The 26788-nt window shown below is 36.3% G+C and overlaps 1 protein-coding gene across 4 annotated transcripts in view; it reads left to right on the top strand.

Moving 5' to 3' along the window:
- Positions 1–26788, top strand: part of TBC1D19 (TBC1 domain family member 19) — a 109182-nt gene that overhangs the window by 48203 nt on the left and 34191 nt on the right. For all 4 annotated transcript variants that reach the window (XM_014459650.2, XM_006093260.3, XM_023757751.1 and 1 more), the window contains 5 exons: positions 4104–4176; positions 10063–10101; positions 11642–11754; positions 13189–13263; positions 16865–16927. In XM_014459650.2, coding sequence (XP_014315136.1) covers positions 4104–4176; positions 10063–10101; positions 11642–11754; positions 13189–13263; positions 16865–16927 — 363 coding nt within the window. The remainder of the gene's footprint in view (positions 1–4103; positions 4177–10062; positions 10102–11641; positions 11755–13188; positions 13264–16864; positions 16928–26788) is intronic.

Below are 26788 nucleotides of genomic sequence, written 5' to 3'. Positions count from 1 at the left end.
ACCACCAGGGGGCAGCTCTTGCATCATCCTATATAATAAAAGGCTAATATGCAAATCGACTGAACGGCAGGACTACTGGTTGCTATGACATGCACTGACCACAGGGGGCAGCTCCTGCGTTGAGTGTCTGCCCCTTGGTGGTCAGTGCGTGTCATAGCGACCAGTGCGTGTTCCGCTGTTCAGTTGATTTGCATATTAGCCTTTTATTATATAGGATGATGGTGAAAAGTACATGAGCGAAAAATCCCCACTTTCCATAAAAACAAACAAACCCAGTAAATGTCTGAAACTGGTAAATTAAAAATAGAAATACACACTTATTACTTGAAATATGGAGATATATACCAGAAAAAAAGCAGCTGTCCCTGGATAGTGGGCCAATTATGAGTGTGTGTGTATGTGGAGGAGTGTATAAGATAGAGAACTGCTATGCTGTTGTTGTAATAAGTCTTTTAGTGGATTTCACCTCTTAAACTATTTGCTGCATGTAGAGACAGTGTAGGTGGTTAGATTATGAAGCCAACTAACTAGCTGTGTGATCTTGAGCAAGTTTTTTTACCTTGAGCTTTAGTTTTCTTATTTGTAAAACTAGAGGCCTGTTGGAGAACAGAATTCATGTACAGGTAGGGTTCCTAGGCCTGGCCAGTGATCAGGGCCAATCTGTGGGGCGATCAGGGGCCCCCGCTGCACCTGTCTTGGCTGGCCTGGGGCCTGCGGTCTGGGGACAGCTCCTGCATTGAGCATCTGTCCCCTGGTGGTCACTGTGCATCATAGTGACTGGTCATTCCACCAGTCGTTCCGCTGTTCAGTTGATTTGCATATTAAGCTTTTATTATATAGGATAGTGATGATAATCTCTCATAGGAGTGTTGTGCAGATCAATAAGTTAAAATAGAAGTTATGGGTTGAATTGAGCCCTCCCAAAGGTATGTTGAAGTCCTAACCTCCAGTATCTGTGAATGTGACCTCATGTGGAAGTAGAGCCTTACAGATGCAATCAAGTTAAGACGATGATTATTAGAGTCAGGTGGGCCCTAAATCCAATATGCAGTCAAATGTTCTACCACTGAGCTATACCCCCTCTAAATCCAATATGACGAGTGTCCTTATTGGAAGATGAGAAGAGACACAGAAGGGAGAGACTCAAGAAGAATGTCATATGACATGAATGCAGAGAATGGGGTGCTGTATTTATAAGCCAAAGAACACAAAGATTGCTGGCAGCTTCAGGAGCCATGAGAAAGGCATGCGACGATTCTCCCCCAGAGCCTCCAGGGAGAGCATCAATGAACCCATTGATTTTGGACTTCTAGCCTCAGAACTGTGAGATATATGTTGTTTAAAGCCACCCAGTTAGTGGAACGTGGAAAGCAGTATATAACTATTTACCACAAATATTACACCTTGATAAAAAATTAAATTTTAAGAGGTAATTTTTAAAAAGTGTTAAAAGCTTTATATTGATAGTGGTTTGTACAAAATGCTATGGCTATACAGAAGAAAAGGGGCAGATTCTTCTGCTGGACGTGGTGGGAAGTCTTCTCAGAGGTGCTACCGTTAAACAAGTTTGAAGGAGTTTGCTAGAAAGAAGCAGGGAAAGTTGATCATGTATGTAAAGGTTCAGCATGTGTGTGAGGGGGACTAATTATGTCATATGTCTGTCTGAAGAGACCTGGAACTGATGTGGATTCATTCTTAGTTACTGAAGAACAAAAGCCTGTGACTAATTTTTCAGAAATTGTGGCTATACCTGCTGACAATATGGTTAGTCCTTCTCCTCCTGTGGTCATTAGGGATAGTTGTCCCTGCCGTTCCTGAATCCCATGGCCTGGATGTGTAATGATTCTGACTGCAGGATGCATGGTCTATCTGTGTCCGTGGTCTGTCTGTATGAGTATTGAACTTGGTGAGACTCAGTGAGTCATGAGGTACTATACTGGATGGTCCTTAAATCTAGGTCACAGTGTTTTGTAGACTCATCCATGTTAAAAGGAAATCCCTGTATAGTTGCAGACACTAACTTCTGTTTACTAATTCAGCCAGGTGGAGGCAGCAGGTGGAACTAGAGCTCCGTGGTGTGGTTTAATGTTATTGAGCCCCGCTATGGGTCACTTAGCACCATCCAGGTTCTGGGAGTGCAGATGTGTATGAGCCATTCTGTCTTCCAGGAGCTTCGGGGTAGTGGGAAGATGGACAAGTAAAAAAATAATTTTAATACGATGTGATTATTTGGTTTGGTAGAGGTTGAAACAGGTAATCCATATGCATAGAGAGTTACCCAAATCAGCCTGGAATATCAAAGAAGGTATCCCAGAAGGCACGATATTTTAGGGGAGTTTTTGAAGGAAATCTGAGATTAGGGGCCAGGTGTACTGATGTTGAATAAAAAATAGTCCAGAGCAGTGAAATAGAAAACGATGTGCAGAGTTTTTTTATGCTCCTCACATGTCTTAGCATAAGTATAATTCCCCATTGTGACTATGGAACCTAATATTGAAATGTTTATTGGACTTAAGACCCTCCGTAATATGAAGATCATATTTATTTTAAAAAATCAAATACATTGTCATTAATTGTAATGATTTTAATGAAGGAAGAGTTTAAAATAAATGGAAGACAATGGTTGAAAATGGAAGAATAACATTAAATTTTTACCTCTTTAATCTGAAAAATTGGTAACATGATGCAGTGCTATTTTAAAATACAGATGAAAATCAAGTTTAGTTAAGAATTGAAATATAATGGTAGTTATTTAAAATTAATACAAAAATGAAATGTGTGTGCATATTAGGCTCAATAACTGTCTTGTGAGGGACACTAGTAAATTATGAACTTAAATAATAATAGGTAATTGGGAAGGATTAAAATTTATTTTTTAAAGAAGAAGGAAGTTTGGTTTTAGCAATTGAATAGTAACAAAACACTGAGGCAATTAAATATTAATAGAAATATTTAATTACTTAGGGAAGAAAAATAATACAAATAACATGGGATTGTTATATATTTTAAAAATAACAGACAAACATGATTACTTTCCTTAGACATTACTAGATAAGTAGAGGAAGTCTGGAGAATAAATCTAATTTATTCTTATTTTAGCAGAGCACTTGATAGTCTAATCTTACTTAAAAATTAATTTAAGTTGTTTTGGATATTTTCATTGCTTAGTTGATTAAGAGCTGAGTGAAGTACAGTACCATAGAAAGCATAGATACACAATTATATTGCTAATTTTAGACAATGATATTAGAATTGACAATTGTTGCATATAGTGCATGCAGATGTGTGTTTCAGGAAAGAGTTGAATGTTAATATTTCTTTCCTCAAAGAATAATTCATTTCTTACTTTACTGATTAGCCTATTACTTAAAGAGACAAAAAATCAAGAACTATTTTTAAATTAGTTTTTTAAAACATTGGCATCAAAGTAAAAATTTTTCTTAGGTAAAAGAAATTAGGAGAAAGAAAAATACTACTAAAGGCTCTACCTTTGGAGAAATATTGTATATTTAAGTTTTTTCCCATTATATATTGATATTTCCTAACAGCTTCTATCTTTTCTATTCATGTTTTTTTCTCATGAAAATAAAAAATGTAAATGTTACATAGCAATACTGTAGCAAAAAAAATCATGGTTGTTCTGCTCCTTAATATTGAATCAGTGCATTACTAGGTTCAATAATGTCTTTTTCTTTTTCTTTTTCTTCTTCTTTTTTTTAATCCTCACCTGAGGATATTTTTCCATTGAGTTTTAGAGAGAGAGTGGAAGAGAGAAGGAAAGACAGAGAGAAATATCAATGTTAGAGAAACACATCGACTGGTTGCCTCCTGCAGGAGCCCCGACCAGGGCCCGGGCCGGGGAGGAGCCTGCAAAGGAGGTATGTGTGTGCCCTTGACCAGAATCGAACCCGGGACACTTTGGTCCGCTCTATCCACTGAGCCAAACTGGCTAGAGCAGGCCTTTTCTTTAGATGTTTGAAGGAAGCAAAGATTCGTTTTGTATTGTGATTTTTATTTACACTGATGTTTAGGTGAAAATTATTGTTTTTTTACATGTAGCAAAGTCTGAGATGTATGTTAATTCTGTGTGTGTTGTTTTTCAGAAAGAATTATTTGTAGAACTCGGCTTAACTACAGGACAACTAGGTATAGATGATTCTACACAAGTGCCTCCTGGTTAGTATTTCTCCCATATGGCATATGATCAATGATAAATGAGAACGAGGTAAAAATTTATCTTGTTATTTCCAAATGAATCTAGTAACATTTTTATATCTGAAAACAAAGCATGCTTTTGCTTCTCCTTGGTTTCTACTAACTATTGAATAGAATTCTATATGTTGTAATGATCAGAGTGCAACTTGATGTTGTCTTTTTATTTGAAGCCCAAAATAAATTCGTTAAGTCATTGGACATACACAGTTATTTTCTTGGCAAAATCTTCATTGGCAGCACTCATATTTCCCTTTACTGGCCATCACTATTTATTTGTATTATTTTTCATAGCACCAAATTACACAAATACAGACATTCCACCTTGAATAAACTCAGGCTTTAAAATTACTATCTCTTAAACCTTAATCATCTAGAAAATTTCCCTAACTTTTCTCTTTTTGTGTATAAGTACAATATGGTTTTTATAAAAGCCCAGATTCATATTTAGCTATAATGAAAAGGAAGTAAAAATTGCTTTAAATGCGGGAGGCCTGTATTGTAGTCGAAATAATACTAGACAGGTGTCAGGGAACACTTGTAGACTCTCATCTGCCACTGGCTCGCTGTGTGTCCTGGACAAGTCGCTTTACATCTTTGCACTTGTTTCTTCCTCTATAAAATAAGGAAGTTGGATATTTATTATTCTTAATAATAATAACAAACATAATAATAAACAGTTATTGAGCATATACTATGTGTTATATGTATATTGTCTCATTTTACTCTCTCAGCAATCTATAAGGTGTGTTTATTACCTCCTTTAAAATTACTAGTGCTGTAACCGGTTTGGCTCAGTGGATAGAGCGTCGGCCTGCGGACTGAAAGGTCCCAGGTTCGATTCCGGTCAAGGGCATGTACCTTGGTTGCGGGCACATCCCCAGTAGGGGGTGTGCAGGAGGCATCTGATCGATGTTTCTCTCTCATCGATGTTTCTAACTCTCTATCCCTCTCCCTTCCTCTCTGTAAAAAATCAATAAAATATATATTTTTAAAAAAATACTAGTTTTAATGCCTTGGGGAAAGTGTATATCATAAGTGAATGGTTCAAGGAATTTTTATTAATTGGACAAATACAGATTAATAAATTGAATCCCCCTCTTAACCTCCTTCAATCTTTACCATCCATGTCAAAGACCACTATTCAGTTCCTCCCGGCATAGATTGGTTTTGCCAGTTCTTGAACTTTATATGAATTAAAACATATAAAGTTTTGTTATGTACTCTTTGATATTTGACTTCTTTTGTTCACTATTGTGTTTGTGAGATTCAGCCATATTGCTGTGTGTATTTATAAATATTTTGGGCTTTTTGCATTATAGTGTTTGTTGTATAAACAAACCATACACATTTATTTATGCAGTGTACTGTTGATGGGTATTTGGGAAGTTTCAAGTGTGGGACTGTTACAAATAAGGCTGCTATGAACAACCTTATGTGTGTCTTTGGTGAATATTTGTTGAGTATACACCTGGGAATGCAATTTCTAGGTCCTAGGGTTGGCGTAAGTTCAGCTTCAGTAGATAACTGCCAAAGAAATTTTAAAAGCGGTAGTACCAGTTTACACTTCGATCAACAGTGTGTGAGAACAGTAGTTGCTCTGTATGCTTGCTTATGCTGGGTGTATTCCATCTTCTGTTTTAGTCATCCTAGTGATAAATAGTGGTATTGTATTATGGTTTTAATTTTTTCTGTGATGTGAGATAGAAGAAATACCACCATTTTAAAGTTGAAGAAGTACAGATGTCAAATAACTTGCCCAAAGTCACAAAAACTAGTGGTAGAACTAAGATTCAAAATTAAGAAGTCTGCCCTCCTGAATGGGAATTGGTTTCTTTATAAAAGATGCCCAACAGAGCTCCCCAGCCTCTTCCACAGCGAAAAGGCTACACTGCAACGTGGAAGAGGATCCCCACCAGAACTGACTATCCTGGCATCCTGATCTTGGACTTGTAGCCTCCAGAACTGTGAGAAATGATTTTCTGTTATTTATAAGCTACCTAGTTTTGTTTCAGTAGCTTGAACAGACTGAGACAGATATCTTAACTTATACTTCTGTTCATGGAAAATGATAATCTATAACAATAAAAGCATAATATGCTAGTTAGACCAGACGTCCTTCTGGACGTCCTTCTGGACTAAGCCAGGGCCGCAGCCGCCATGGCTGTAAGGGAGGGATCCAAGCAGCCGCCCATGGCTGCGAAGGCCTACTCTTGCACAAATTTCATGCATCAGGCCTCTAGTCATATATATATAACTAACAAAAGGGGAAAGAAATAGTAATATAACCTTGAATGATATCTATGTTTTTCACTTTTGAAAAAAATCCCTAAAAATTGTTTTAAATCATTCTAAAGTTATAATAGCTATGCTTAGAAAACCTAATTTTTCTCTTAATTTAGAGTATAGTTCTTTGATTCACTCAGAGTACAACAAATGTGGGTGAGATCCTGATAAGGGCCAGTGACTAGTGAATACATAATATGACATAATTTTTGTTTTTAGGGAAGATATAAGATTGAGATAAGACTCGCCTGGCTTTGGCTATTATTATATACAAGGGGTAGTTGGAGCAGAAGAGAGAGCACCTAAGTCGGCTGGAGGAGTTGAAAATCTTGTTAGTTGATGCAGTTATTTTTGCTCCCTTGACTTTTCAAAGCAGGACTGCTGAAAAGGGGGTTGAATTAGTGTTCATCCAATGAGCTTGATTTTAGTGGTATAGTACTAAAATTTTTGCCTGTCTTGAGAATTGCTAGGCAACGGAATTACTTGGAAAGAAAAATGAGGTCATATAAAACTACTTTTGCCTGGAGTGAAAAATAGTTTTTTATTTTTTAGTATATGTCTATGGCTTTGATTAAATTGGAAATGTAATGCTAAACATTTTGAAAATATTGCTAATAGTATTTGGCTAGAGCAGCGGTTCTCAACCTGTGGGTCACAACCCCTTTGGGGGTCGAACGACCCTTTCACAGGGGTTGCCTAAGACCATCAGAAAACACATATATAACTATATATTGTTTTTGTGATTAATCACTATGCTTTAATTATGTTCAATTTGTAACAATGAAAATACATACTGCATATCAGATGTTTACACTACGATTCATAACAGTAGCAAAATTACAGTTATGAAGTAGCAACGAAAATAATTTTATGGTTGGGGGTCACCACAACATGAGGAACTTTATTAAAGGGTCTCGGCATTAAGAAGGTTGAGAACCACTGGGCTAGAGGCAAGTTTCATATTTAGGCTTAAGTTTACGTGTGATTTACAGAAACTATATCCTTCCTACTCATCTTTTAAAAATATATAATTAATTTTATTTGACTTTTTTATTATGTATTGGTTTCAGGTGTACAGCTTAGTAGTTAGACAATCATATAATTTCCATATTATTCCCCTCATTTCCTCCTTACCTTTAAAATCCTGAATTACCTATGTTTTACCCATACTGTTTTTCCATTTTTATATTTGAACTGCATTTCTCATAAGAGTTGATAGAAGAGTCCTTATCACTGTAATGTAGAATCCATATTTAATAATAATAATAACAAAAATCAGACATTTATTATTTCTATAAATTCTTATAAATATGCATTTATTTTAAATACACACACACATACTTACTATGGAAACCATTGATAAAACCTATGTGATGAGGGGAAAGGATGAGCAGAACCAGCATTCTTTCATGAAAAAGGGGGCTCATATTTCTGATATTATTGTCTGAATATACATGATAATGAATCTTATTAAGTGGGATTCTGCTAAATAGACATTTCCTCAGGTTGTTATTTCAGAAAGAAAAAAGCATCTTCATTTGGCACAGCATTTCCTGAGTGTGTTCCATGAAACATTAACCATATGCCCAGTGAAAATGAGGATCTTGTTTTCAAATAAGGTTTGGGAAAGGCTAAGCCATATTTTAAGATATACAGTTACAGTGTGTGTTACCATCTTAAACACTGTGAGAAGTCCTAAGTAAACTTTCATCTTAGCATCTTCTAATTACATATCACCAGAGAACCTTTTTTTTCCAATCAAGATCTCCTAGTGTAGTTGCATCTGTTAACATAGTGATCCTCAGAGCATTCCTTGAGAAACACAGATTACAGATTGGAAATTCTGGTTCTGACTTCTTTGGGCTTCTTATTCTTGGACCAGAGTATGGTACTTGGAAAGCAAAATTATTGTATTTCATATAATCAAATAAATTCTCTAAAGAAGTATTTTTATTTTGTACTACTTTCAGTGTATCACCTGGTAGTATTATCCACTTTTATAGAGACAAGAATTGGCTGACAAACTTTGATTCTTTGGTTACTAAGTCTCAGCAATCATAGCTAGTTAAAATGAAACAACAAATTAAGATACTTAGGATTAACTTAACCAAGGAGGTAAAAGACCTGTACTCAGAAAACTGCAGAACGTTGAAAAAAGAGATAGAGGAAGACATAAACAAGTGAAGAATATACCGTGTTCATGGATTGGTAGAATTAACATCATTAAAATATCCATACTACCTAAACCAATCTATGGTTCAATGCAATCCCTATTAAAATACCGATGGCATAGTTCACAGATCTAGAAAAAATACTCCAAAAATTGATATGGAACCAAAAAAGACCATGAATAGCCGCAGCAATCTTGAGAAAAAAACAAAGTTGGAGGGCTAACAATACCAGATATGAAACTATACTACAATGCCATTGTAATAAAAACAGCCTGGTACTGGCACAAGAACAGGCATATAGATCAATGGAATAGAACAGAGAATCCAGAAATCTCCCCCAGCCATTATCCTCAATTAATATTAAACAAAGGAGGCAAGAGCATACAGTGGAGTAAAAACAGTTTCTTCAATAAATGGCGTTGGGGTAATTGGACAGGTACATGCAAAAAAATGAAACTAAACCACCAACTTACACCATATACAAGAATAAATTCAAAATAGATAAAAGACTTGAATGTAAGTTGTGGACCATAAAAATCCTAGAAGAAATGAAGGCATAAAATATCAGACATCTCACGTAGCAGAATTTTCACTGATACAACACCTAAGGCAAGAGAAAAAAAGGAAAAAATAAATAAATGGGGCTATATAAAAAGAAAAAGCTTATGCACAGAAAAGAAACCAGCATCAAATTGAAAAGGAAACCCACTGTATGAGAGAATATAATTGCCAATGATACATCAACATGGTTTTTAATACATACAACTTTATATTAATTCAGGAGTATAAAATAATGATTCAGTATTAGTATATATTACAGAATGATTACCATAGTAAGTCTAGTTGACATCATTTACCATACATAGTTACAGAATTTTTTCTTGTGATAAGAACTTTTAAGATTTACTCTCTTATCAACTTTCAAATATGCAATACAGTATTATTAACTATAGGTACCATGGAGTATACTACATGCCATGACTTATTTTATAACTGGAAATTTCTATCTTTTGACTCCATTTACCCATTTCGCCCCCACCTCCACCCCAACCTCTGGCAATCACCCAAAATTTTGCTTTTTTAAGAATAAAATCAAAGATGAATGAGCAGAAACATTTTTGTGTTTTGAGAAGATATTCTCTTTTAACAAAAGAAAAGTAGTTTGTCATTTTTTATTCTAATTAAATGCACTTAACTCTTAATTTCTACAAACTTTAAACAATATAGAAAAATGATTTTATGCATATGAATATAAATATTCTTATACTTTTCTATAGAGCCATTCAGCTTTAGAATAATTAAAAGTATTAATACCAGAAAAATATACCCATAATTATTTTAAATGTGGCTGATCATATTTATGTTTAATTATTTTATTTTATCTTTTTTTTAGAACTTTTTGAAAATGAGCATGTACGTATTGGGCAAAAAGGTAAGCTTTTGATTACTTATGATAATTTCTGAAAATGAGACACAGTCCTAAGTAAATGTCTGTGTCATATACCCCCACCCCAAACTGAATTTTAATCTCTAAAGAGCTAACACCCTAAAAAGGAGTAATATTTAACTGCATAGATACTATAATGAGAATCTTTCTAAAGAAGGGAAATGCATCATTTTGGCTTCATCAATAAATGTCAGATAAAGACATACACAGATGGTTCACTAAAAAGGAAATAAATGCAGACACATATTCTTCAAGGATGTTAGCTTAATCCATTCAGCAATAGAATTTAATTTCAAAATCAAAGAGGTAGGTTCTCTCTCTGATGCGCCCACACACTTCCCATTAATGTTAATGCGAATATGCTCTGGCATCAGGAGAAAATGTAACCATCACACTTACTGGGACTGTTCATCATGCCGAGACCTAATAGCTGGAGCGGCGCCTAGTGTTCTGGGAAGCAATGTTCCCATCTTCTGAAGATTAGTTCTTTGTTTTTGTAAATCCTGTTTTATCTTTGAAATATGAACTACAAATAGGTCTTTGTGTCAGAATGACCCTTCTATGGCAATTATATAGTCATATTCTAAACTCCCTGGTATAATTGTTCAAAATCGTATTTATTTTTAAAACTTCATTTGTATGAGTTGACATTTTTATTAAACACAATTGCAAATTTAAAATTTTATTTTTTAATTTCATACTTCTTTGTTTGGTTTGGTTTTGTCATTTTCATTTAGCATATGATTTCTTTTAAGAAGAAAATATAAGGAAACAGTACTGTTAGATAAATGTCAGCAGTTATCTAATATCTCTTTTTATTTGTTTTGTTTTGTTTGGGGGAGGGCTTTATTTCCAGACTTAATAGCTGGTATTTTTATTTAAAAAGACCCACACACAAAAATGAAGAAAAAAAAAGCAAAAGTATAATATATCAATTTTGTGAACTTGGCTGCTTATGAAAAATTTTGGCTTCCTTAAAAGGTTAGCACATTTTTGGGGTGTTTTCTTTTAAAAACCCTCTTTTCTGTTGTTTTTGGAAGGTAACTAAGAAGTCATCTAATAGAATGGTTATCTTATATCCTTTACAATTTTTAGCCAAATACTTCAAAAATCATACTAACTCCAAATACTAGAACATTTATGACTTAGTAGAATGTGCATAAGAAACTTAGGGTTTCTATAGATATGACTTTACCTGATCATGGAACCCCAAAATTATTATATATGTGCAGCACTAGTTTCAGATCCACGCTTATAATTAAAGCAAAGCTATCTCACGGTAACTTCATTAACAGTTTTTACCAGGCCGGGTAGGAGGTGGAGGAGCTGAAGGCTTAAAACTTGTAGGGCTGTAAATAGGGCCACATCAAAATACAGAGAGCAAAGGAAGGTTATCATGACGTGACATAAATATGTTGGACATAAAGATGAGATTTTGGCTTCGCAAAAGATTTTTAATTAAAGATTCCACTGTTATTTTTTAAATTATGAAATTTCTAATGAGACTTTAATATACTTTTGCCAGTTCTAGCAGAACAAGATAGTGCTGCTGCTCAACAGTATGTCAGACAAGGAAGCCCCACAGCACTGAGAGCTGAATTATGGGCTCTCATTTTGAATATTTCCAGTCAACCTGAGGTAAGAAGGAAAAGGATAAGCCAAATTTGAACTATTGATTTTTATTTTTCAGACCAGTTATTCAAAATGGAAATACTTTTGTTCTTTGTCTATTATTTACATTCTTTTTTATTTTAAAACACTATAGTTTTGAGTTATCTGACAAGATTAATATAGGGTGTCCCAAAATTCACGCAAGATTTGCAATTGAATTCAATTGCAAATCTTGCGTGAATTTTGGGACACCCTATATAATTTAATCATTGTTCTTAACATAGAAGTCTTTGTTATTAATAATTAGATAATGTGTATTTATCCATACAACAGAACAGTCAGTAAATTTTTAAGAAATGGGGTCTGTCAATTTAGTTCATGAAGATGTGTGGTAGAAATGGGTTGTTACAGTAGGAAAAATAAAGATGGCAACTCAGTGTAAGTAAATGAGATATATTTATTGAGCATCTGGTATTGGCCAGGTGTAGAAAATGTAGTTGTGAGTAAATTATAGCCCCTATCCTCTTAGTGTTTATAATACTACTAGAGGCGTGGTGCATGAAATTCATGCACCGGTACGGTCCCTAGGCCTGACTGGCGATCAGGGCCAATCTGTGGGGCGACCAGCGGGGCAATCGAGGGGGCCCCTGCTCACACCCGCCTTAGCTGGCCTGGCACTGCCTGCTCACCGGCCCTGCCCCCACTGCCACTGCCAGTTGGGGCCTGCGGGCTGGGGGCAGCTCCTGCATTGAGCATCTGCCCCCTGGTGATCAGTGCATGTCATAGTGACTGGTCATTCCATCGGTTGTTTTGTCGTTAGGTCGATTTGCATATTAGGGTTTTATATAGATAGACTAGAGGCCTGGTGCATGAAATTTGTGCAGGGGGGGGCAGAGGGTCCCTCAGCCCGGCATGTGCCCTCTCGTAATCCAGAACCTCTCAGGGGAATGTCCAACTGCCAATTTATGCCCAATACCTGCAGTTGGACATACGGCAGCTGGACATCCCTCTCGCAATCCAGGACCCCTCACTCCTAACCACCCGCCTGCTTGCTCCTAACCACCTGCCTGCTTGCTTCTTACCGCCCGCCTGTTCACTCCTTACCACCCACCTGCTTATTCCTTACCGCTTGGCTCGCTGTTCCTTAGCGCTGCCACGGAGGCGGGAGAGGCTCCCGCCACTGCCACTGTGCTCACCAGCTGTGAGCCTGGCTTCTGGCTGAGTGGCTCTCCTGTTGTGGGAGCACACTGACCACCAGGGGGCAGCTCCTGTGTTGAGTGTCTGCTCCCTGGTGGTCAATGCGCATCATAGTAACTGGTCGTTCCAATCATTCCGATCGTTTTGTCATAACAATCGCTTCGGCTTTTATATATATATAGATTAATGATTATTATTAAAGTTTGAGGCTGACTTTGTTAGTGTGATTGACCTTTAACTTTTTTGTTTTACTTTTAACTCTAGGATATCTTGTATTATGAACAGCTTAAGACCAATGTGATACAACATGACCTTTTGGTGGACAGTCTAATTTATAAAGTAAGTAAAAGTTTTCATAGTTTTTTCATTTCATTATTGTCATTAAATTTTTTTTTGAGAGTCTTTAACATGCAGGGCCTGCACTATGTATAATGATACACATTAACCTTGAAAAATAATTCTAAGTGATCATTATACTTATAAAATTAAGGTTGACCTTCAAATTTCTCAGTCTCTATCCAATGTTATCTTCTTTTCTTTTGAACCTGTCCTCATGAGCCTTTCCTGATCCTCCCATTTTTTTGATTAAGAGAATGATAGCCATTTCTTATCCTTAAAATTTCAAGTTTATGGCACAAACTTAAAAAACAACTGAAAGAAATATCAGACTATGATATTTTTATCTTATTTATCTCATTCTTGTGGATCTACTTGTTTATTATCTTGTATTGAAGTCATTTTTTATTTTTTATTTCTTTTAGTTTCTAGACATGGATAAGCACATCTCAAGTGTTATAATAGGGATGCATTGAGTTTTTGTCTCCAGGTATCTGATAAGAAGTTGAGATGTAGATGCTGCAAGCATGATAGAGGGTATGACTAACTCTGAATTAATAATTAGGCTATTTAAAACAGTTGGATTTTAAATTTAGAACTTGTAAGATAGAAGAGAAGGGTATATTATTTCAGGTCTCAGAAATGGGGAAGAGAAGATTACACAGTGAGGACCTGAAGATTTGTCTGGGAGAACATGACAACTATGAGTAATGACTGCTTACTGTGTGCGATAGAGTGTTCCAAACTCTTTACATAGATTGTCATTTGATTCTGACAGCTACCTTAAGAGTAGCAGATACCAGCACTTAGGCTATAAATGTATTTTTTTCTTGGGAAAAATTGCATTCTACAAAATCATGCATTAAAAAAATAGATCTTATGGGAAAAAGAGGGTTGGGTAGCTTTTGCAGTTTTTAACCAGAGTATTACCAAGGACAATAATTGGTAGCTTGGAAGATGAATTGGATAGCTCAGGCAGGCTGCTCCTGAAGGAGGTATTAAAAATGTACAAAAATAATAAAGTAGAAATGCTGAAATAATGTAGATTGAAGTGGTAGGCTGAGCTGTAGGGGCTGCTGCTAAGGTGGGCATGGGAGGAAGTAAAGCAACAAAGGCTGGGTGTGCCTTTCTGGAGAGGGAGCACCCAGTGCAGTCATTCATCTTTAACATTCTTAAATACAGTAATAGGGAGCATCCTTTCATGACTGTAATTCTACTCCTGCTGTTTTAGCTCCCCTTTTTGAAAGAAAAATTGCATATGGACCAACACAATTTCCATATTATACTGCCAGCCAATAGTGGCACGGGTTATAACCAAACAGGAAGTACTATTATTTTTAGCATTTTACAACTGAGGGCACCGAGGTAAAGGGAGAGTAAAGAAACTTGTTTAAATTTACATATTACGTAGCAAAGACAAGATTTGAATCTGGGTAAATTGACTTCTCGGCCACACTTTTAACCACTAGGCTCTCAGGGAGCAAGGATGAGCAGAGTTAAGAGGGAGAGTCTTTTGATGAAAAGTCTCAATTCTCAGAGTTTTTACATAGATTTGGATCAGAGATACCACTGTTAATTTTGAGGTTATGATTGTGCTCAGGCGATTTATTTTAGCAACAGTGCAAGAGATCTTTTGGCTCTAAGACCTTCAACCCCTTTCCTATTCAAATAAGAGAAGACTCACAAGAGGAGTTCAGAAAATCAGGGAGAGTTGCCTTTACTGCCAGGATGAATTTCAGTTTGAATCAGTAAATAAAATCTGCTGTGAGAAAGAGGTAAACAGTTTGTGTCTGAAGAATTGAATATAAGTTTTGGCAGAATCAATCCTGACTGTCCACAACATGAGTGTTTTTAGGAAGAAATCTGTCTCTGATTAGTCCTTATTTGTGTTAGTTGATCTCTGCTGATCTTGTTGAAACAACTCCAAATGTTATTAAAATAAGTCCTTGAGGGAATGAGCATTTTAAAAAATTATTTGAAGTTTCATTACAGCTCCCTTTGGCAAAGACTCATTTTTAATTTAACTGAAAATAAAGTCAATTATTTTAGTAGTTAAAGGAATGAATGGAACAAGGCAATATTAAATATAGAACATCATCAAACCCTCCCTAAGCTAAATTACTAAATGTTTCTCTCTGGACTGTATTTTTTTTACAAAAGTGGTTTTATCCACATCATCTACAGTTTTCCATCACTTACTATGACCTGACAGCTTATAGCAGTGTTTGCCAACCTTTCCCTTTTTATTATCCCCTAAGATAACTAATTTTTCTCTAATGTAAAAGTTAAATACCAAAGAAAAGATTTCGTTGGATAAGGATGAGCTTTGGAGGTCCACAAACCATTGTAATATGTAAAATTTTTGGCCCCCCAGAACCATTCTCACCCCCTGAGGGGCAATATCATCCCCGTGGAGAATGGATCTCCCTCTCTGCCCATGTTGTCTTCTGATGTAGCCGACTGGACACTTTCTTCTCTCTTAATTGGTGTCTTTAAGTTTTTCCAGACCTAGCACACATTCAGCCACTTCCAGCGTCATCCATACTCATTTCCTCCTCTTTTTGCTGCTTTTCTCAACAGCTCACTTGAATTTTGTAGACTGACCAATATTATCAAGGATTTCTTCACTACTTCTTTGTAGTTGTTCCCATTCTTCTACTCTGTATGTTTTCTTGCTGATGAGGTTGTAGACTTCTTAAAGATAAACATTGTCTTACTTGTTTGATTTTTGTAATAAGTGATGCCTTGCAAGTGAATGATTGCAAAGGCATGGCAGAGTTTTTGTATATTGAGGGTATGGCAAGAATGTGGACCTGAACAGTGGAGGGTGAGATTGGAGCAGTAATTTGGGGCCAGATTGTTATGATTGTTTTTGGATATTATGATTACATCTGTTTTTCCACTATTTAAGATACCTAAATATTGGGTTAAAAGGAGATAGAATTGAAATAAATACTAAGGAATTACTAATGAAACCTTAAAAGTGTCAGCAATTTAATGTCAAATAATATATCACATTCTATATTAGTCAAGCAAATTTAGAGCAGTGATAAAATTTAATGGAGAAGTTTATAATCTTATATAATAAAAGCTTAATATGCTAAGTGTCTGGTCGTCAGTTCAACCAATCAAAGCATAATATGCTAATGATATGCTAAGGCTGCTCAACCGCTTGCAATGACATGCACTGACCACCAGGGGGAAGATAGTCTGACTGGTAGGTGACTTGTTACTGGAGTCCGGCCAATCGGGACTGAGTGAGATGGGCCGAACACACCCTGGAGCCCTCCCACGTCCCTCCTCAACTGGCCAACCTCCCGTGTCCCTCCCTGGCCCCGATCGTGTACCACTGGAGTACCTCGACCTGGCCTGCACCCTCTCGCAATCCGGGACCCCTCAGGGGATGTTGGAGAGCTGGTTTCAGCCCGATCCGACAGGCCAGGCTGAGGGACCCCACTGGTGCACAAATTCGTACACCAGGCCTCTAGTCATACATAAAGTAGTAAAGTCATTTTAGTATTCTTTCCAGATATTACATTTATGTCTTAGCACTATAGACATATTTATTTAGGTTGTTTTCAGCAGTCTCTACTTTTAATTTTAGGATGTGAAGTTGACGGCAAGCAATGATGATTATTATTTTGTATTTGAAGATTATTTATATCAGGTAAGTTGAAAAATTAAAATATATAATGTTCTTGTTTTAAGTTCTCTAATTCAGATACTTTGGGAGATATCTCTGTTGTTAAATGAATCCTCCTGAAATCCAAGCCATGTTTATTTTATCTCAAATTAAATGTTCTAAATTTGGGATAAGGTTAGCTCTTGTTTCTATGTGGGATTAGATGGGAGAACTATTTTGTACACTGAAGTCAGAGTGGTCTTTTTGTTTGTGTGTTACTTTAACCAGTTACACTTTAGGGTGGTTTGTTATATAATAATAGAAACTGAAACAGGTTCTGCTGGCCAAAGATGCAACAATTTGAGCATCAAAAGGTATAATGACTGGCTCCATACACATCAACTACATTAAAATCCACAACTCATTACTGATATCTTTTTTCAAATCTCATTTGTCACTTTTAGAATTTGCTAGAACACCAACTTATTCTAAAAATCCTATATAATAAAAGCCTAGGTGGCATCACACCCTCGTGCAACGCCCTTGCGTGATGTCGTCACAAGATGGCCACCACAAGATGGCCAGCAGGGAGGGCAGTTGGGGGCGACCAGGCAGGCAGGCAGAAGTGGTTAGGGGCAATCAGGCAGACAGGCAGGCAAGCGGTTAGGAGCCAACAGTCCTGGATTGTGAGAGGGGATGTCCGACTGCCAGTAGTCGGCCTTTTCCCAGGGGTTCCCCAGTTTGGTAGAGGCCCACAGCCCCAGCTTTGAGGTACCCCTCCTCCCCCCCTTCTCCCCCCCCCCCGCATGAATTTCATGCACCGGGCCTCTAGTTGATAAAGGAAAACATCAAGCAGATATCCTATATATCTTGCTTTTTCTGTACACATTGTTTTCTAGGATAGGCAAATAGTTGCTGAAGGAAAATTCTTTTTCTCCATGCCCCCCACCCAACTTTATTGAGATATAATTACATATAACACTGGGTAAATTTAAGGTGAACAATATGTTGGTTCGATACATTTACTTATTACAAAATGATTATCATCACAGCATTAGCTAAACCTCCAATCTGTCATATAATTACCATTTCTTTTTTGCAGCAAAAACATTTAAGATCTCTCTAAGCAACACTCATGTATATAATAGTGTTATTAGCTATAATCATCATGCTATACATTATATCTCCAGAATTTGTTAATCGTATAACTTTTAACTTTGTACCCTTTGACCAATATCTCCTCATTTCCCCTAGCCTGCAATCCCTGGTAATCATCACTCTACTTTCTGTCTCTCTGACTTTGCCTTTTTTGTTTTTTTTTAAGATGCCATATGTAAGTGATATCATACATTATTTTTCTTTCTCTGTCTGACTTATTTAACTTAGCATAATGCCCTCAAGATTCATTCAGGTTGTCACAAATGGCAGAATCTCCTTTTTTATGGCTGAATAATATTCCATTGTATTTATATACCACATTTTATGGGTTTACATTCTATTCTAGCTAAGGAGACAAGACATGGGCATTAAAAATGTTTTAAAATTGTTTGAAAGTGTTTATGTCAAGCTTTGGATAGTAAAGAAATTAATATCATAGACAGTAAATACTATAGGAGTGTGATTTAACTTTATTTTTCATTTTTATCAATATTTTAATCTATATTGTATTAATTTTAAATGTTATATAATTTTTCAGTCACAAATCTCATGACCTTTGCTGCTTATAGTACTTTGGAAATGACACTAAATAAGCTTTAATGTGGATCTTTATCCCTGTAACATAAGTAAAAGGATAATTATATCATCTAAGCTCTGTCTTTGGGAATTATGCAGAATTAAATTTTCCTCCTGTGGGTAGTTACTAAGAATACACTCCATGATCATAATTTTTAATTACTTATCTGAATTATTGGAGAGAAGTTGATTTTAAATAATAAAAATGTAAACATTGAAAACAATATTTTATTACAAAAATTGAGTTCCAGTTTGTCTCTGGGGAAAATTCTTCATATATGCATGTATTTGTTGTGTGTGTGTGTGTGTGTGAGAGAGAGAGAGAGAGAGATAAGACCAAAGAAAGCCTTTTTTTTTTTATCATTAATTACAAGCTTTCCTTTGGCAGAACTGCCTAGCAACATAAGTGCTCTGTGGGAAAATAGTTGGTGATAATGGAGTGAATTTAATGTTTCTGGTCATGTTCTGGGTCTAACCCATTTATTGGGTTTGTGACTAGATTACAGAATTAGATGGCATGTGGCATAGCCGTGTCTGTATACAGATGAGAAAAATTCAGCAATCCCTCTTTAAGGAAAATCTGGGCCTATGTTACAAGGATACACAGATACTGTTTCTGAATGGCTCATGGTAGTTACCTAAATTTTATAGGTAACAACACTGAACAGTAGACAAATTATATATATTTTTGTTAATCCTCGCCCAAAGATATTTTTCCATTGATTTTTAGAGAGTGGAAGGAAGGGGGAGAGATAGAGAGAGAGAAACATCCATGTGAGAGAGAAAAATTCATCGATTGCTTCCCACACTTGCCCCAATCGGGGCTGGGGATCAAGCCTACAACTAAGATATATGCCCTTGACTGCAATCAAACCCATGACCCTTTAGCCTGCAGGCTGACGCTCTATCCACTGAGCCAAACTAGCTAGGGCATATAGAAATAATGTTTTGAGTAATAAGTCAACTTTTTATCATTCCAAATTTCAGTTAGTTTTTATTTTGCTTGAAATTCTTAAAAATACTTCCTGGTGCTGAAAGCCCTAAATTATGTGAGAGTTTTAAAATGTGTTCAAATAGAACATGCCCCTTATTCCATGGAAGTACATTGGGTAGTGTGACTATCATTTTCAGGTTCCATACTTAATGGCATCATGACAACCTGCAAGTTAACTTTTTGTCCAAAGTGTATAAAATATTCATGGGGAAGAATTTCTTTACTCTTTCTGTTGTATGACAAATCCTGTATCATATACTTGGCTTATGTTGCATATGCTTAATAGTAGTACTGACATTTAGAGTATGCCCTGGTTACAAATATTTTAATGCCATTGAATGGAGTTTAAGAAAGAACCAGATGCAAGCAATTAGTGAGTGTCTGTTTTGATACAGACACTGTATCAGGTGCTGCATAAGAAGATTAAGCTCACATTATAGTGGAAAATGAAGGGAAAGGCAAATACATAGTTATAATTTGATAATTATTCTGACAGCTCTGTAATTTGTAATGTTCCATACAAACACAGTTAAAGGAGAAATAAATTCTGGGAATAGTGCAGTTTAGGCTTCAGAATAGAAATGTTGTAAGAAATGTCTGGTTCTGAAAAAAATAAAAGCTTTCAACAAAGAACCCACATGTACTCCCACCTACCTGCGTCTGCACCCTCTACTGAGCTTTCCCTGTTATTATGGAGGCACTGCCCTTGCTTTTATGTTTGATAAAGCCAGTCCCTGCATTTGTACTCCGAAACTCATCTCCCCTTGGTATTCATAGGCAGTGCAATTGTAGTTTTTCCATTGTCAATTTCCCTATCTTCAGATTTTTCCTCTCAGTATACAATTAGGCCATTAATCCTCCCATCTGAAAATCAAAGCAAGATAAAATGAAACAAAAATTTTTCTTGATCCTATATCCTTTCCAACTACTGTTCCACCCTCTGTTTCCTTATTCAGCACAACTACTTTTTAAAAATCTGTAGATACTGTTTTCAATTTCCGTCCTCCTATTCTCTCTTGAACCCTCCAAAGCAAACCTTTTCTCTTATCTTTTTTTTTTTTTCCTCAATGGCTCTACCAAAGGTCATGAGTGACTTCATATTGCGGAATCCAATAGTCCGTCCCCACTTCTGACCTTACTTTATCTACTTGGTCATTCAATTAATCATACCCTCTCCTTGATTCTCCTTGATTTCTTCACGTGGCTTCCAGGACATCATGATTTCGGGTTTCCTTCTGATTCATTCACCTTTGCTGGCTTCTCCTTACCTCCCTGTCCTGCGTTGGAGTGCCCCAAGGATAAGTCCTTGGACCTCTTTCAATTTTTATGTCCTTGCCCTTCGTGATCTCATCTATTCTCATGGCTCTAAATACCACCTATACACCAACAATTCTCACTTTTCTCTCTCTTTGTGGACCTCTCCCTTCAACTCCAGGCTTACCTATCTGCTCCTGGGGAGCTGTTCTTTTAACCTAAGCTGATTGCCTGGCCAGTTTCAGGTCCCTAACTGATATAGCAAACTTCTCCTAGTATATATATATATGTGTGTGTGTGTGCATGCATTATCCCTCTTGTCTGCATTATTTTTCTCCATGGCACTGAACACCAAATGACATATAATACATTGTGCTTTTTATCCTGTATCCCTTCATAAAAACATAATCACTATGAAGATAGGGACTTGGGGTTTTGTTGTTGTTGTTACTGATGGCTGTATTTTTAGTTTGCAGAACAGTGGCTGCCACAAAGTAAGTGTTCAGTAAATACTGTTGGAAGGAAAGACAGAAGGAGGGAGCTATCAAAGGCAGAGCAGCGCCAGGGGGATTTTGGTGGCTGGATAAATATGCAGGTGGAGAGAGATGGAAGAATCAAGAATGAGTTTTCAGGCTCTGGATAGCTCCAGGCATGGTGATCTGGGAATGAAGATTAGAAACACATGAAAGATGTATAGTTTGGAAGTCAGGGAGACAGAAAAGGGAAAAATTTTACAAGTGTATTTTTCTTGATAAAAATGTGATAAGAAAAATATCTGAGAGTCCATGCCTAAGCACGAAACTGGAGCAGAAATAAAAGCCTTTCTTTTTAATTTTTCTCCCAGTATTTTCCAGTCATTGCGAGTGAGATTGTCAGCACTATTTTCAGCAGGCATTTAGAGAGTGCTTATTAGGATCTGTTCCAGACACTTCACGTACTTTATCACTAATTCTTACCACACCCTGGGAGGTAACTTTATTCCCATTTTACAGATGGAGAAGCAGAGGCTGAGCCCAAGCTCACACAGCTGCCAAGGCCAGGCCGAGTCTGTTCAGTTTCAAAGCCCCGTAAGCCCCAGTACCCTTTAATTTATGAAAATGTGAATTATGGCAGAGTGTTTAAAAAAGTCATCCTTGAAAATTTCTCATTTGGAGTTCTCCAAATTTGGATAAAAATACAAGGGCACTACAATGAAAAACTTGTCTCAGAGTTGTAAATTAAAGTGACTCTCCATTTGGCCTCCATCCTTTCTTACGTGCCTTTTATTACATGAGTAACTTATTCTCTGAAACATTCACCATAAATATATATTCAAGAGACTAAAGAAAACCATCGGCCCAAATAAATCGTTTGCAGCTGTATGTGGACAATTTCTATATGATTCTGCTATCGCAACCATAGTTCGGACTTACATGTCCAGTTTCTTATAGCTCTTCTAAATAAAGTAAATCATTACCATGTATAACCTCATCCTCATAAAGTTTAATTTTTATTTATTAGTAAGAATCAAAGTTAAATTTTCTAGTTCATTTGATTGAAATTGTCATCCTCATAAGAGTTGGCAGCTCTTTGCTTACATTTCAATATGTAATGTCTAACATATCACCTCTGGCATTATCACCTTACAGGCACCAGTATTCTCTGTAGAGCAGTCTCAGATATCTAGTCTTCTCCAGGGCAACAGGGAGTCTAGAGGGATATATTTCAGCACAGAATTTCTCCTAACATTACTGTGTTCTCAACAGCCTGCTAAGGGACAGTTAATACAAACATTTCTTTAGGAATTGTTTTCTCTCTAGGCAACAGTAGAAAGATATTTGTAAGTAAATTTTCCTTTTGCATTATTTTATTTGAATTGTATTAGTTATTACTGTACTAGTTGTATTACTTTATTAGTTGTATTAATTATATTAGTTACCTATTGTTGCTATAACAAATTACCACAAAATAAATATATTCTCTTGTAGTTCTGAAAGTCAGAAGTCTGCATTGAGTTTCACTGAGCTAACCCAGGGGTTGCCAGGTCTGTGTTACTATAGAGCAGTGGTTCTCAACCTTCCTAATGCCACGACCCTTTAATATAGTTCCTATAATATAAGACCCTTTAATATTGTGGTGACCCCCAATTTCATTGTTACAAATTGAGCATAATTAAAGCATAGTGATTAATCAAAAAAACAATATGTAATTATATATGTGTTTTCTGATGGTCTTAGGCGACCCCTGTGAAAGGTTCGTTCGACCCCCAAAGGAGTCACGACCCACAGGTTGAGAACCGCTGCTATAGAGGCTCTGGAGGAGAATTCCTTCTCTTACCTTTTCAGCTTCTGAAGTTTACCTGCATCCTTGGCTCGCAGCCCCTTCCTCCGTCTTCGAAGTGCCAGGCAGCATCTTCAAATCTCTCCCTGACTCTGCCCTGTTGTCTCTTTTATTCATAAGGATCCTTGTTATTACATTGGGCCCAGCAAGAAATTCAGGATAATCTTCTGAACTAATTAACTTCAATTTAATCACCTCTGCAAAACTCCTTTTGTCATGTAAGGTACAATGTCCTCAGGTTCCAGGGATTCAGATGTATATCTTGGCTGGGGAGAGAGGGGGGCATTATTCTACCTACCATGGTGATACAGGGAAGTTTCCCAAGAGAAGAGAATATTATTATTTACTGGCTTGGTAACATTTTATAGATATAGAATATTTTAGAGCCTAATGATTTTATTTTACTAAATTATTGGCAAATATTCATCACATTTATAGGTCTAAAAATAAAAATGATATGATCATCTCACAATATATACAAGTATCAAATCATTATATTGTACACTTGAAACTAATCTATTATATGTCAATTATATCTTTTAAAATGATATGATTATGTCAATAGATGCCCAAAACATATTTGAGACTGTATTTGATAGCATCTACTTTTTAGAACTGTGGTAAAAAACACTATAAAGTTTACTATCTTAACCATTTGTAAGTGTACAGTTTAGTAGTGCTGAGTATATTCACATTGTATGCAACCTAGCATCCTTTTTTTTACTAACTCTATACACTAGAATGGAAGTATATTTTCTTGACATATAAATAATATTTATATAAAACCAATATTTGCTATCTTAATGTAACTTAATGTTACTTAATGTAGGAATACTACAGATATTCCCACTAAAGCACAAAAAGAACATGAGTCATTTCTTAATTTCTCACTAATGAATGAGAAAAATAAATCAGAGTTATAGATATCAGAAATTATCAAGTATAGATCTATAAAAATTCAAGGAAATTAACTGAAAACCATTAGAACTAATAAGATAATTCAGTTAAATGCCTATTTACCAAATAAAATATTAAAATAACTTACTGTTTTAAATATGAGCAATAATCATATAGAATATATAATGGAAAATAAAGAGCCAGGAAACATAAGAGACTGAGCTCACTCAATAGCCCCCTTTCCACTATAAACATAAAGAAATATTGGGTAGAAGATAACAAAGAATTTAGTCGATTAGCCAAATATTCATCACATTTTCAATGCATATACCCATTGACTTGGCTATTCTATTTCTATATATTTGTCCTACAGAGATATTCATATATGTGTGAAATGATACAGTAAAAGGCTCACTTTTTGGCATTGTCAGAAATAGCATAAAGTTGAAATCATTAAAATGTTCACTTTGAGGGGACTAACCTATTAAATAAATTATGAAATACAATACAGCCCTTAAAATGAAGCAGCTCTATATGAAGCAATAGTATATTAGTATACTAGAGGCCTGGTGCACGAAATTCATGCATGGGGGGAGTGTCCTTCAGCCCAGCCTGTGCCCTCTCCAATCTGGGACCCCCTCGGGGGCTGTCCTACTACCAGTTTAGGCCCGATCATGCCTCTGCCTGCCTGCCTGATCACTGCCTAACTGCTCCCCTGCCGGTCTGATCGCCCCCAACTGCCCTCCCCTGCCAGCCTGATTGCCCTCTAACTGCTTGCTCCCCCATGCTGGCCTGATCTTGCCCCTAACCACCTCTGCCTCAGCCCCTTCCACTGTGGCTTTGTCCGGAAGGAAGTCGGACATCCAGAAGATGTCCGGTCGACCCGGTCTAATTAGAATATTACCCTTTTATTAGTATAGATCAGTGATGGCGAACCTTTTGAGCTCGGCATGCCAGCATTTTGAAAAACCCTAACTTAACTCTGGTGCTGTGTCACATATAGAAACTTTTTGATATTTGCAACCATAGTAAAACAAAGACATATTTTTGATATTTATTTTATATATTTAAATGCCATTTAACAAAGAAAAATCAACCAAAAAAATGAGTTCGCGTGTCACCTCTGACACGCGTGTCATAGGTTCGCCATCACTGGTATAGATACTGGTATTAAAAGATTGCTAAAATACATTGTTAAAAAATAATAAGGTACTGAACATTGCATATGGTGTCCTACCATTTATCTAATGACCAATGCTCAATCCTCATCTTAATTAATCTCTCAGTAGAATTTGATCCAGTTGTGCCCTTGCTTCACTTGGCTTTCAAGACACCACACTCTTTGTTTTCTCTCTTACTTTATTGGTCACCAGAGGAAAAGTCAACATTTTGGGGACCTAAAGCTTATACAATTTGGGGGGCTCTCTTTAAGAAAAAGAATATAATGTTACAAATACAAATTCAGTTAAGAACTGATGTATACTTGTTTAGAGTAAGAGGGAAAATAATAACTTATTAGAACCATGGAGATACAGGTTCTCAGGTTCTTTTTTTTTTTAACTCTTATCAGGCAGTTTACTAGAAATGCATACATAGAAACGTTTTTTATTACAATCTGACTTCCCCTTCTTACTTAGAAGCACACTACATCTCCCAGTAACTCACAGCACTCACAGGGACACATCAGGTGCAGTCACCTTTCTTGGTTACTCCTCAGTCTCCTAGACTGGTTCCTTCTCCTCTTCCCAAGATCTTAATGGTAAAGTAGTCCAGATCTCAGTTCTTAGCCTTCTTTTCTCTAGTTAAACTCACTTGGTGATCTCACCAAGCTCATCTATCTTGTGGCTTTCATTACTATTTATATGTTGAGAACTCTCAAATTCATATCTTCAGTCCAAACCTTTTTCTTGTACTTCAGACTAGTATCTCCAATTACCTACTCAACATCTCTATTTAGATATTTTGCAAATATCTGAAACTTAGAATGTTGAAAACTGAACCTCTGATCTTACTCCCAAAATTGGTCCACTCAACATTCCTTGTCTCAGTTGAGGGCAACTCCATCTTTCCATTTATTCAGATCAAGCATTCTTCTACGTGGCTTCACCCTTGATTCCTGTCTTTCTCTTGCACACACCATCCAATCTGTTAGTAAATTCTACTGGTCCTGCCTTTACATTGCATTTAGAATTGACCATTTCCACCCAGTTTTACTATGTTGCAAGATGGGTTCCCAGGGGAGTAGACTCAGATGGAGATTTGCATGCCAGAAAAGATAAGCTGATATATGTTCCAAAGGGGAAGAACCAGAAATATTTGATAAACATCACCAACCACTTTCATAATTTAGGTGGACATGTAGAGAGTGTTATAAATGTGGGTAGGGAATTTTTAAGTGTGAAAAAAAAGTATTGATGGATTTGAACATATAAGTATTAAAAAATATCTGTCAAAAATAAACTATTTGAACAAAGCCATTTGTAATATATATAATTAGATGAAATATTAGAACCATTAAAATACAAATAATTTAAACAAATCAATAGTTTAAAAAGCATCCATTTTAAAATGGACTAAGATGATAAATTCTATATAATAAAGAGGTAATATGCAAATTAACCCTCACACCTTCACAAAATGGCTGCCTATGACCAGGCCGGCAGGGGGGTTAGTGAGGGAGGACCAAACGACTGAACAAGCAGGCTGCG

Source organism: Myotis lucifugus, unplaced genomic scaffold (genome assembly GCF_000147115.1).
Source record: "Myotis lucifugus unplaced genomic scaffold, Myoluc2.0 scaffold_112, whole genome shotgun sequence".
In the NCBI taxonomy this organism is placed as follows: Eukaryota; Metazoa; Chordata; class Mammalia; order Chiroptera; family Vespertilionidae; genus Myotis; species Myotis lucifugus.
The sequence above is the reverse complement of the archived record's forward strand: the minus strand, read 5'-3'. Positions and strand labels throughout refer to the sequence as shown.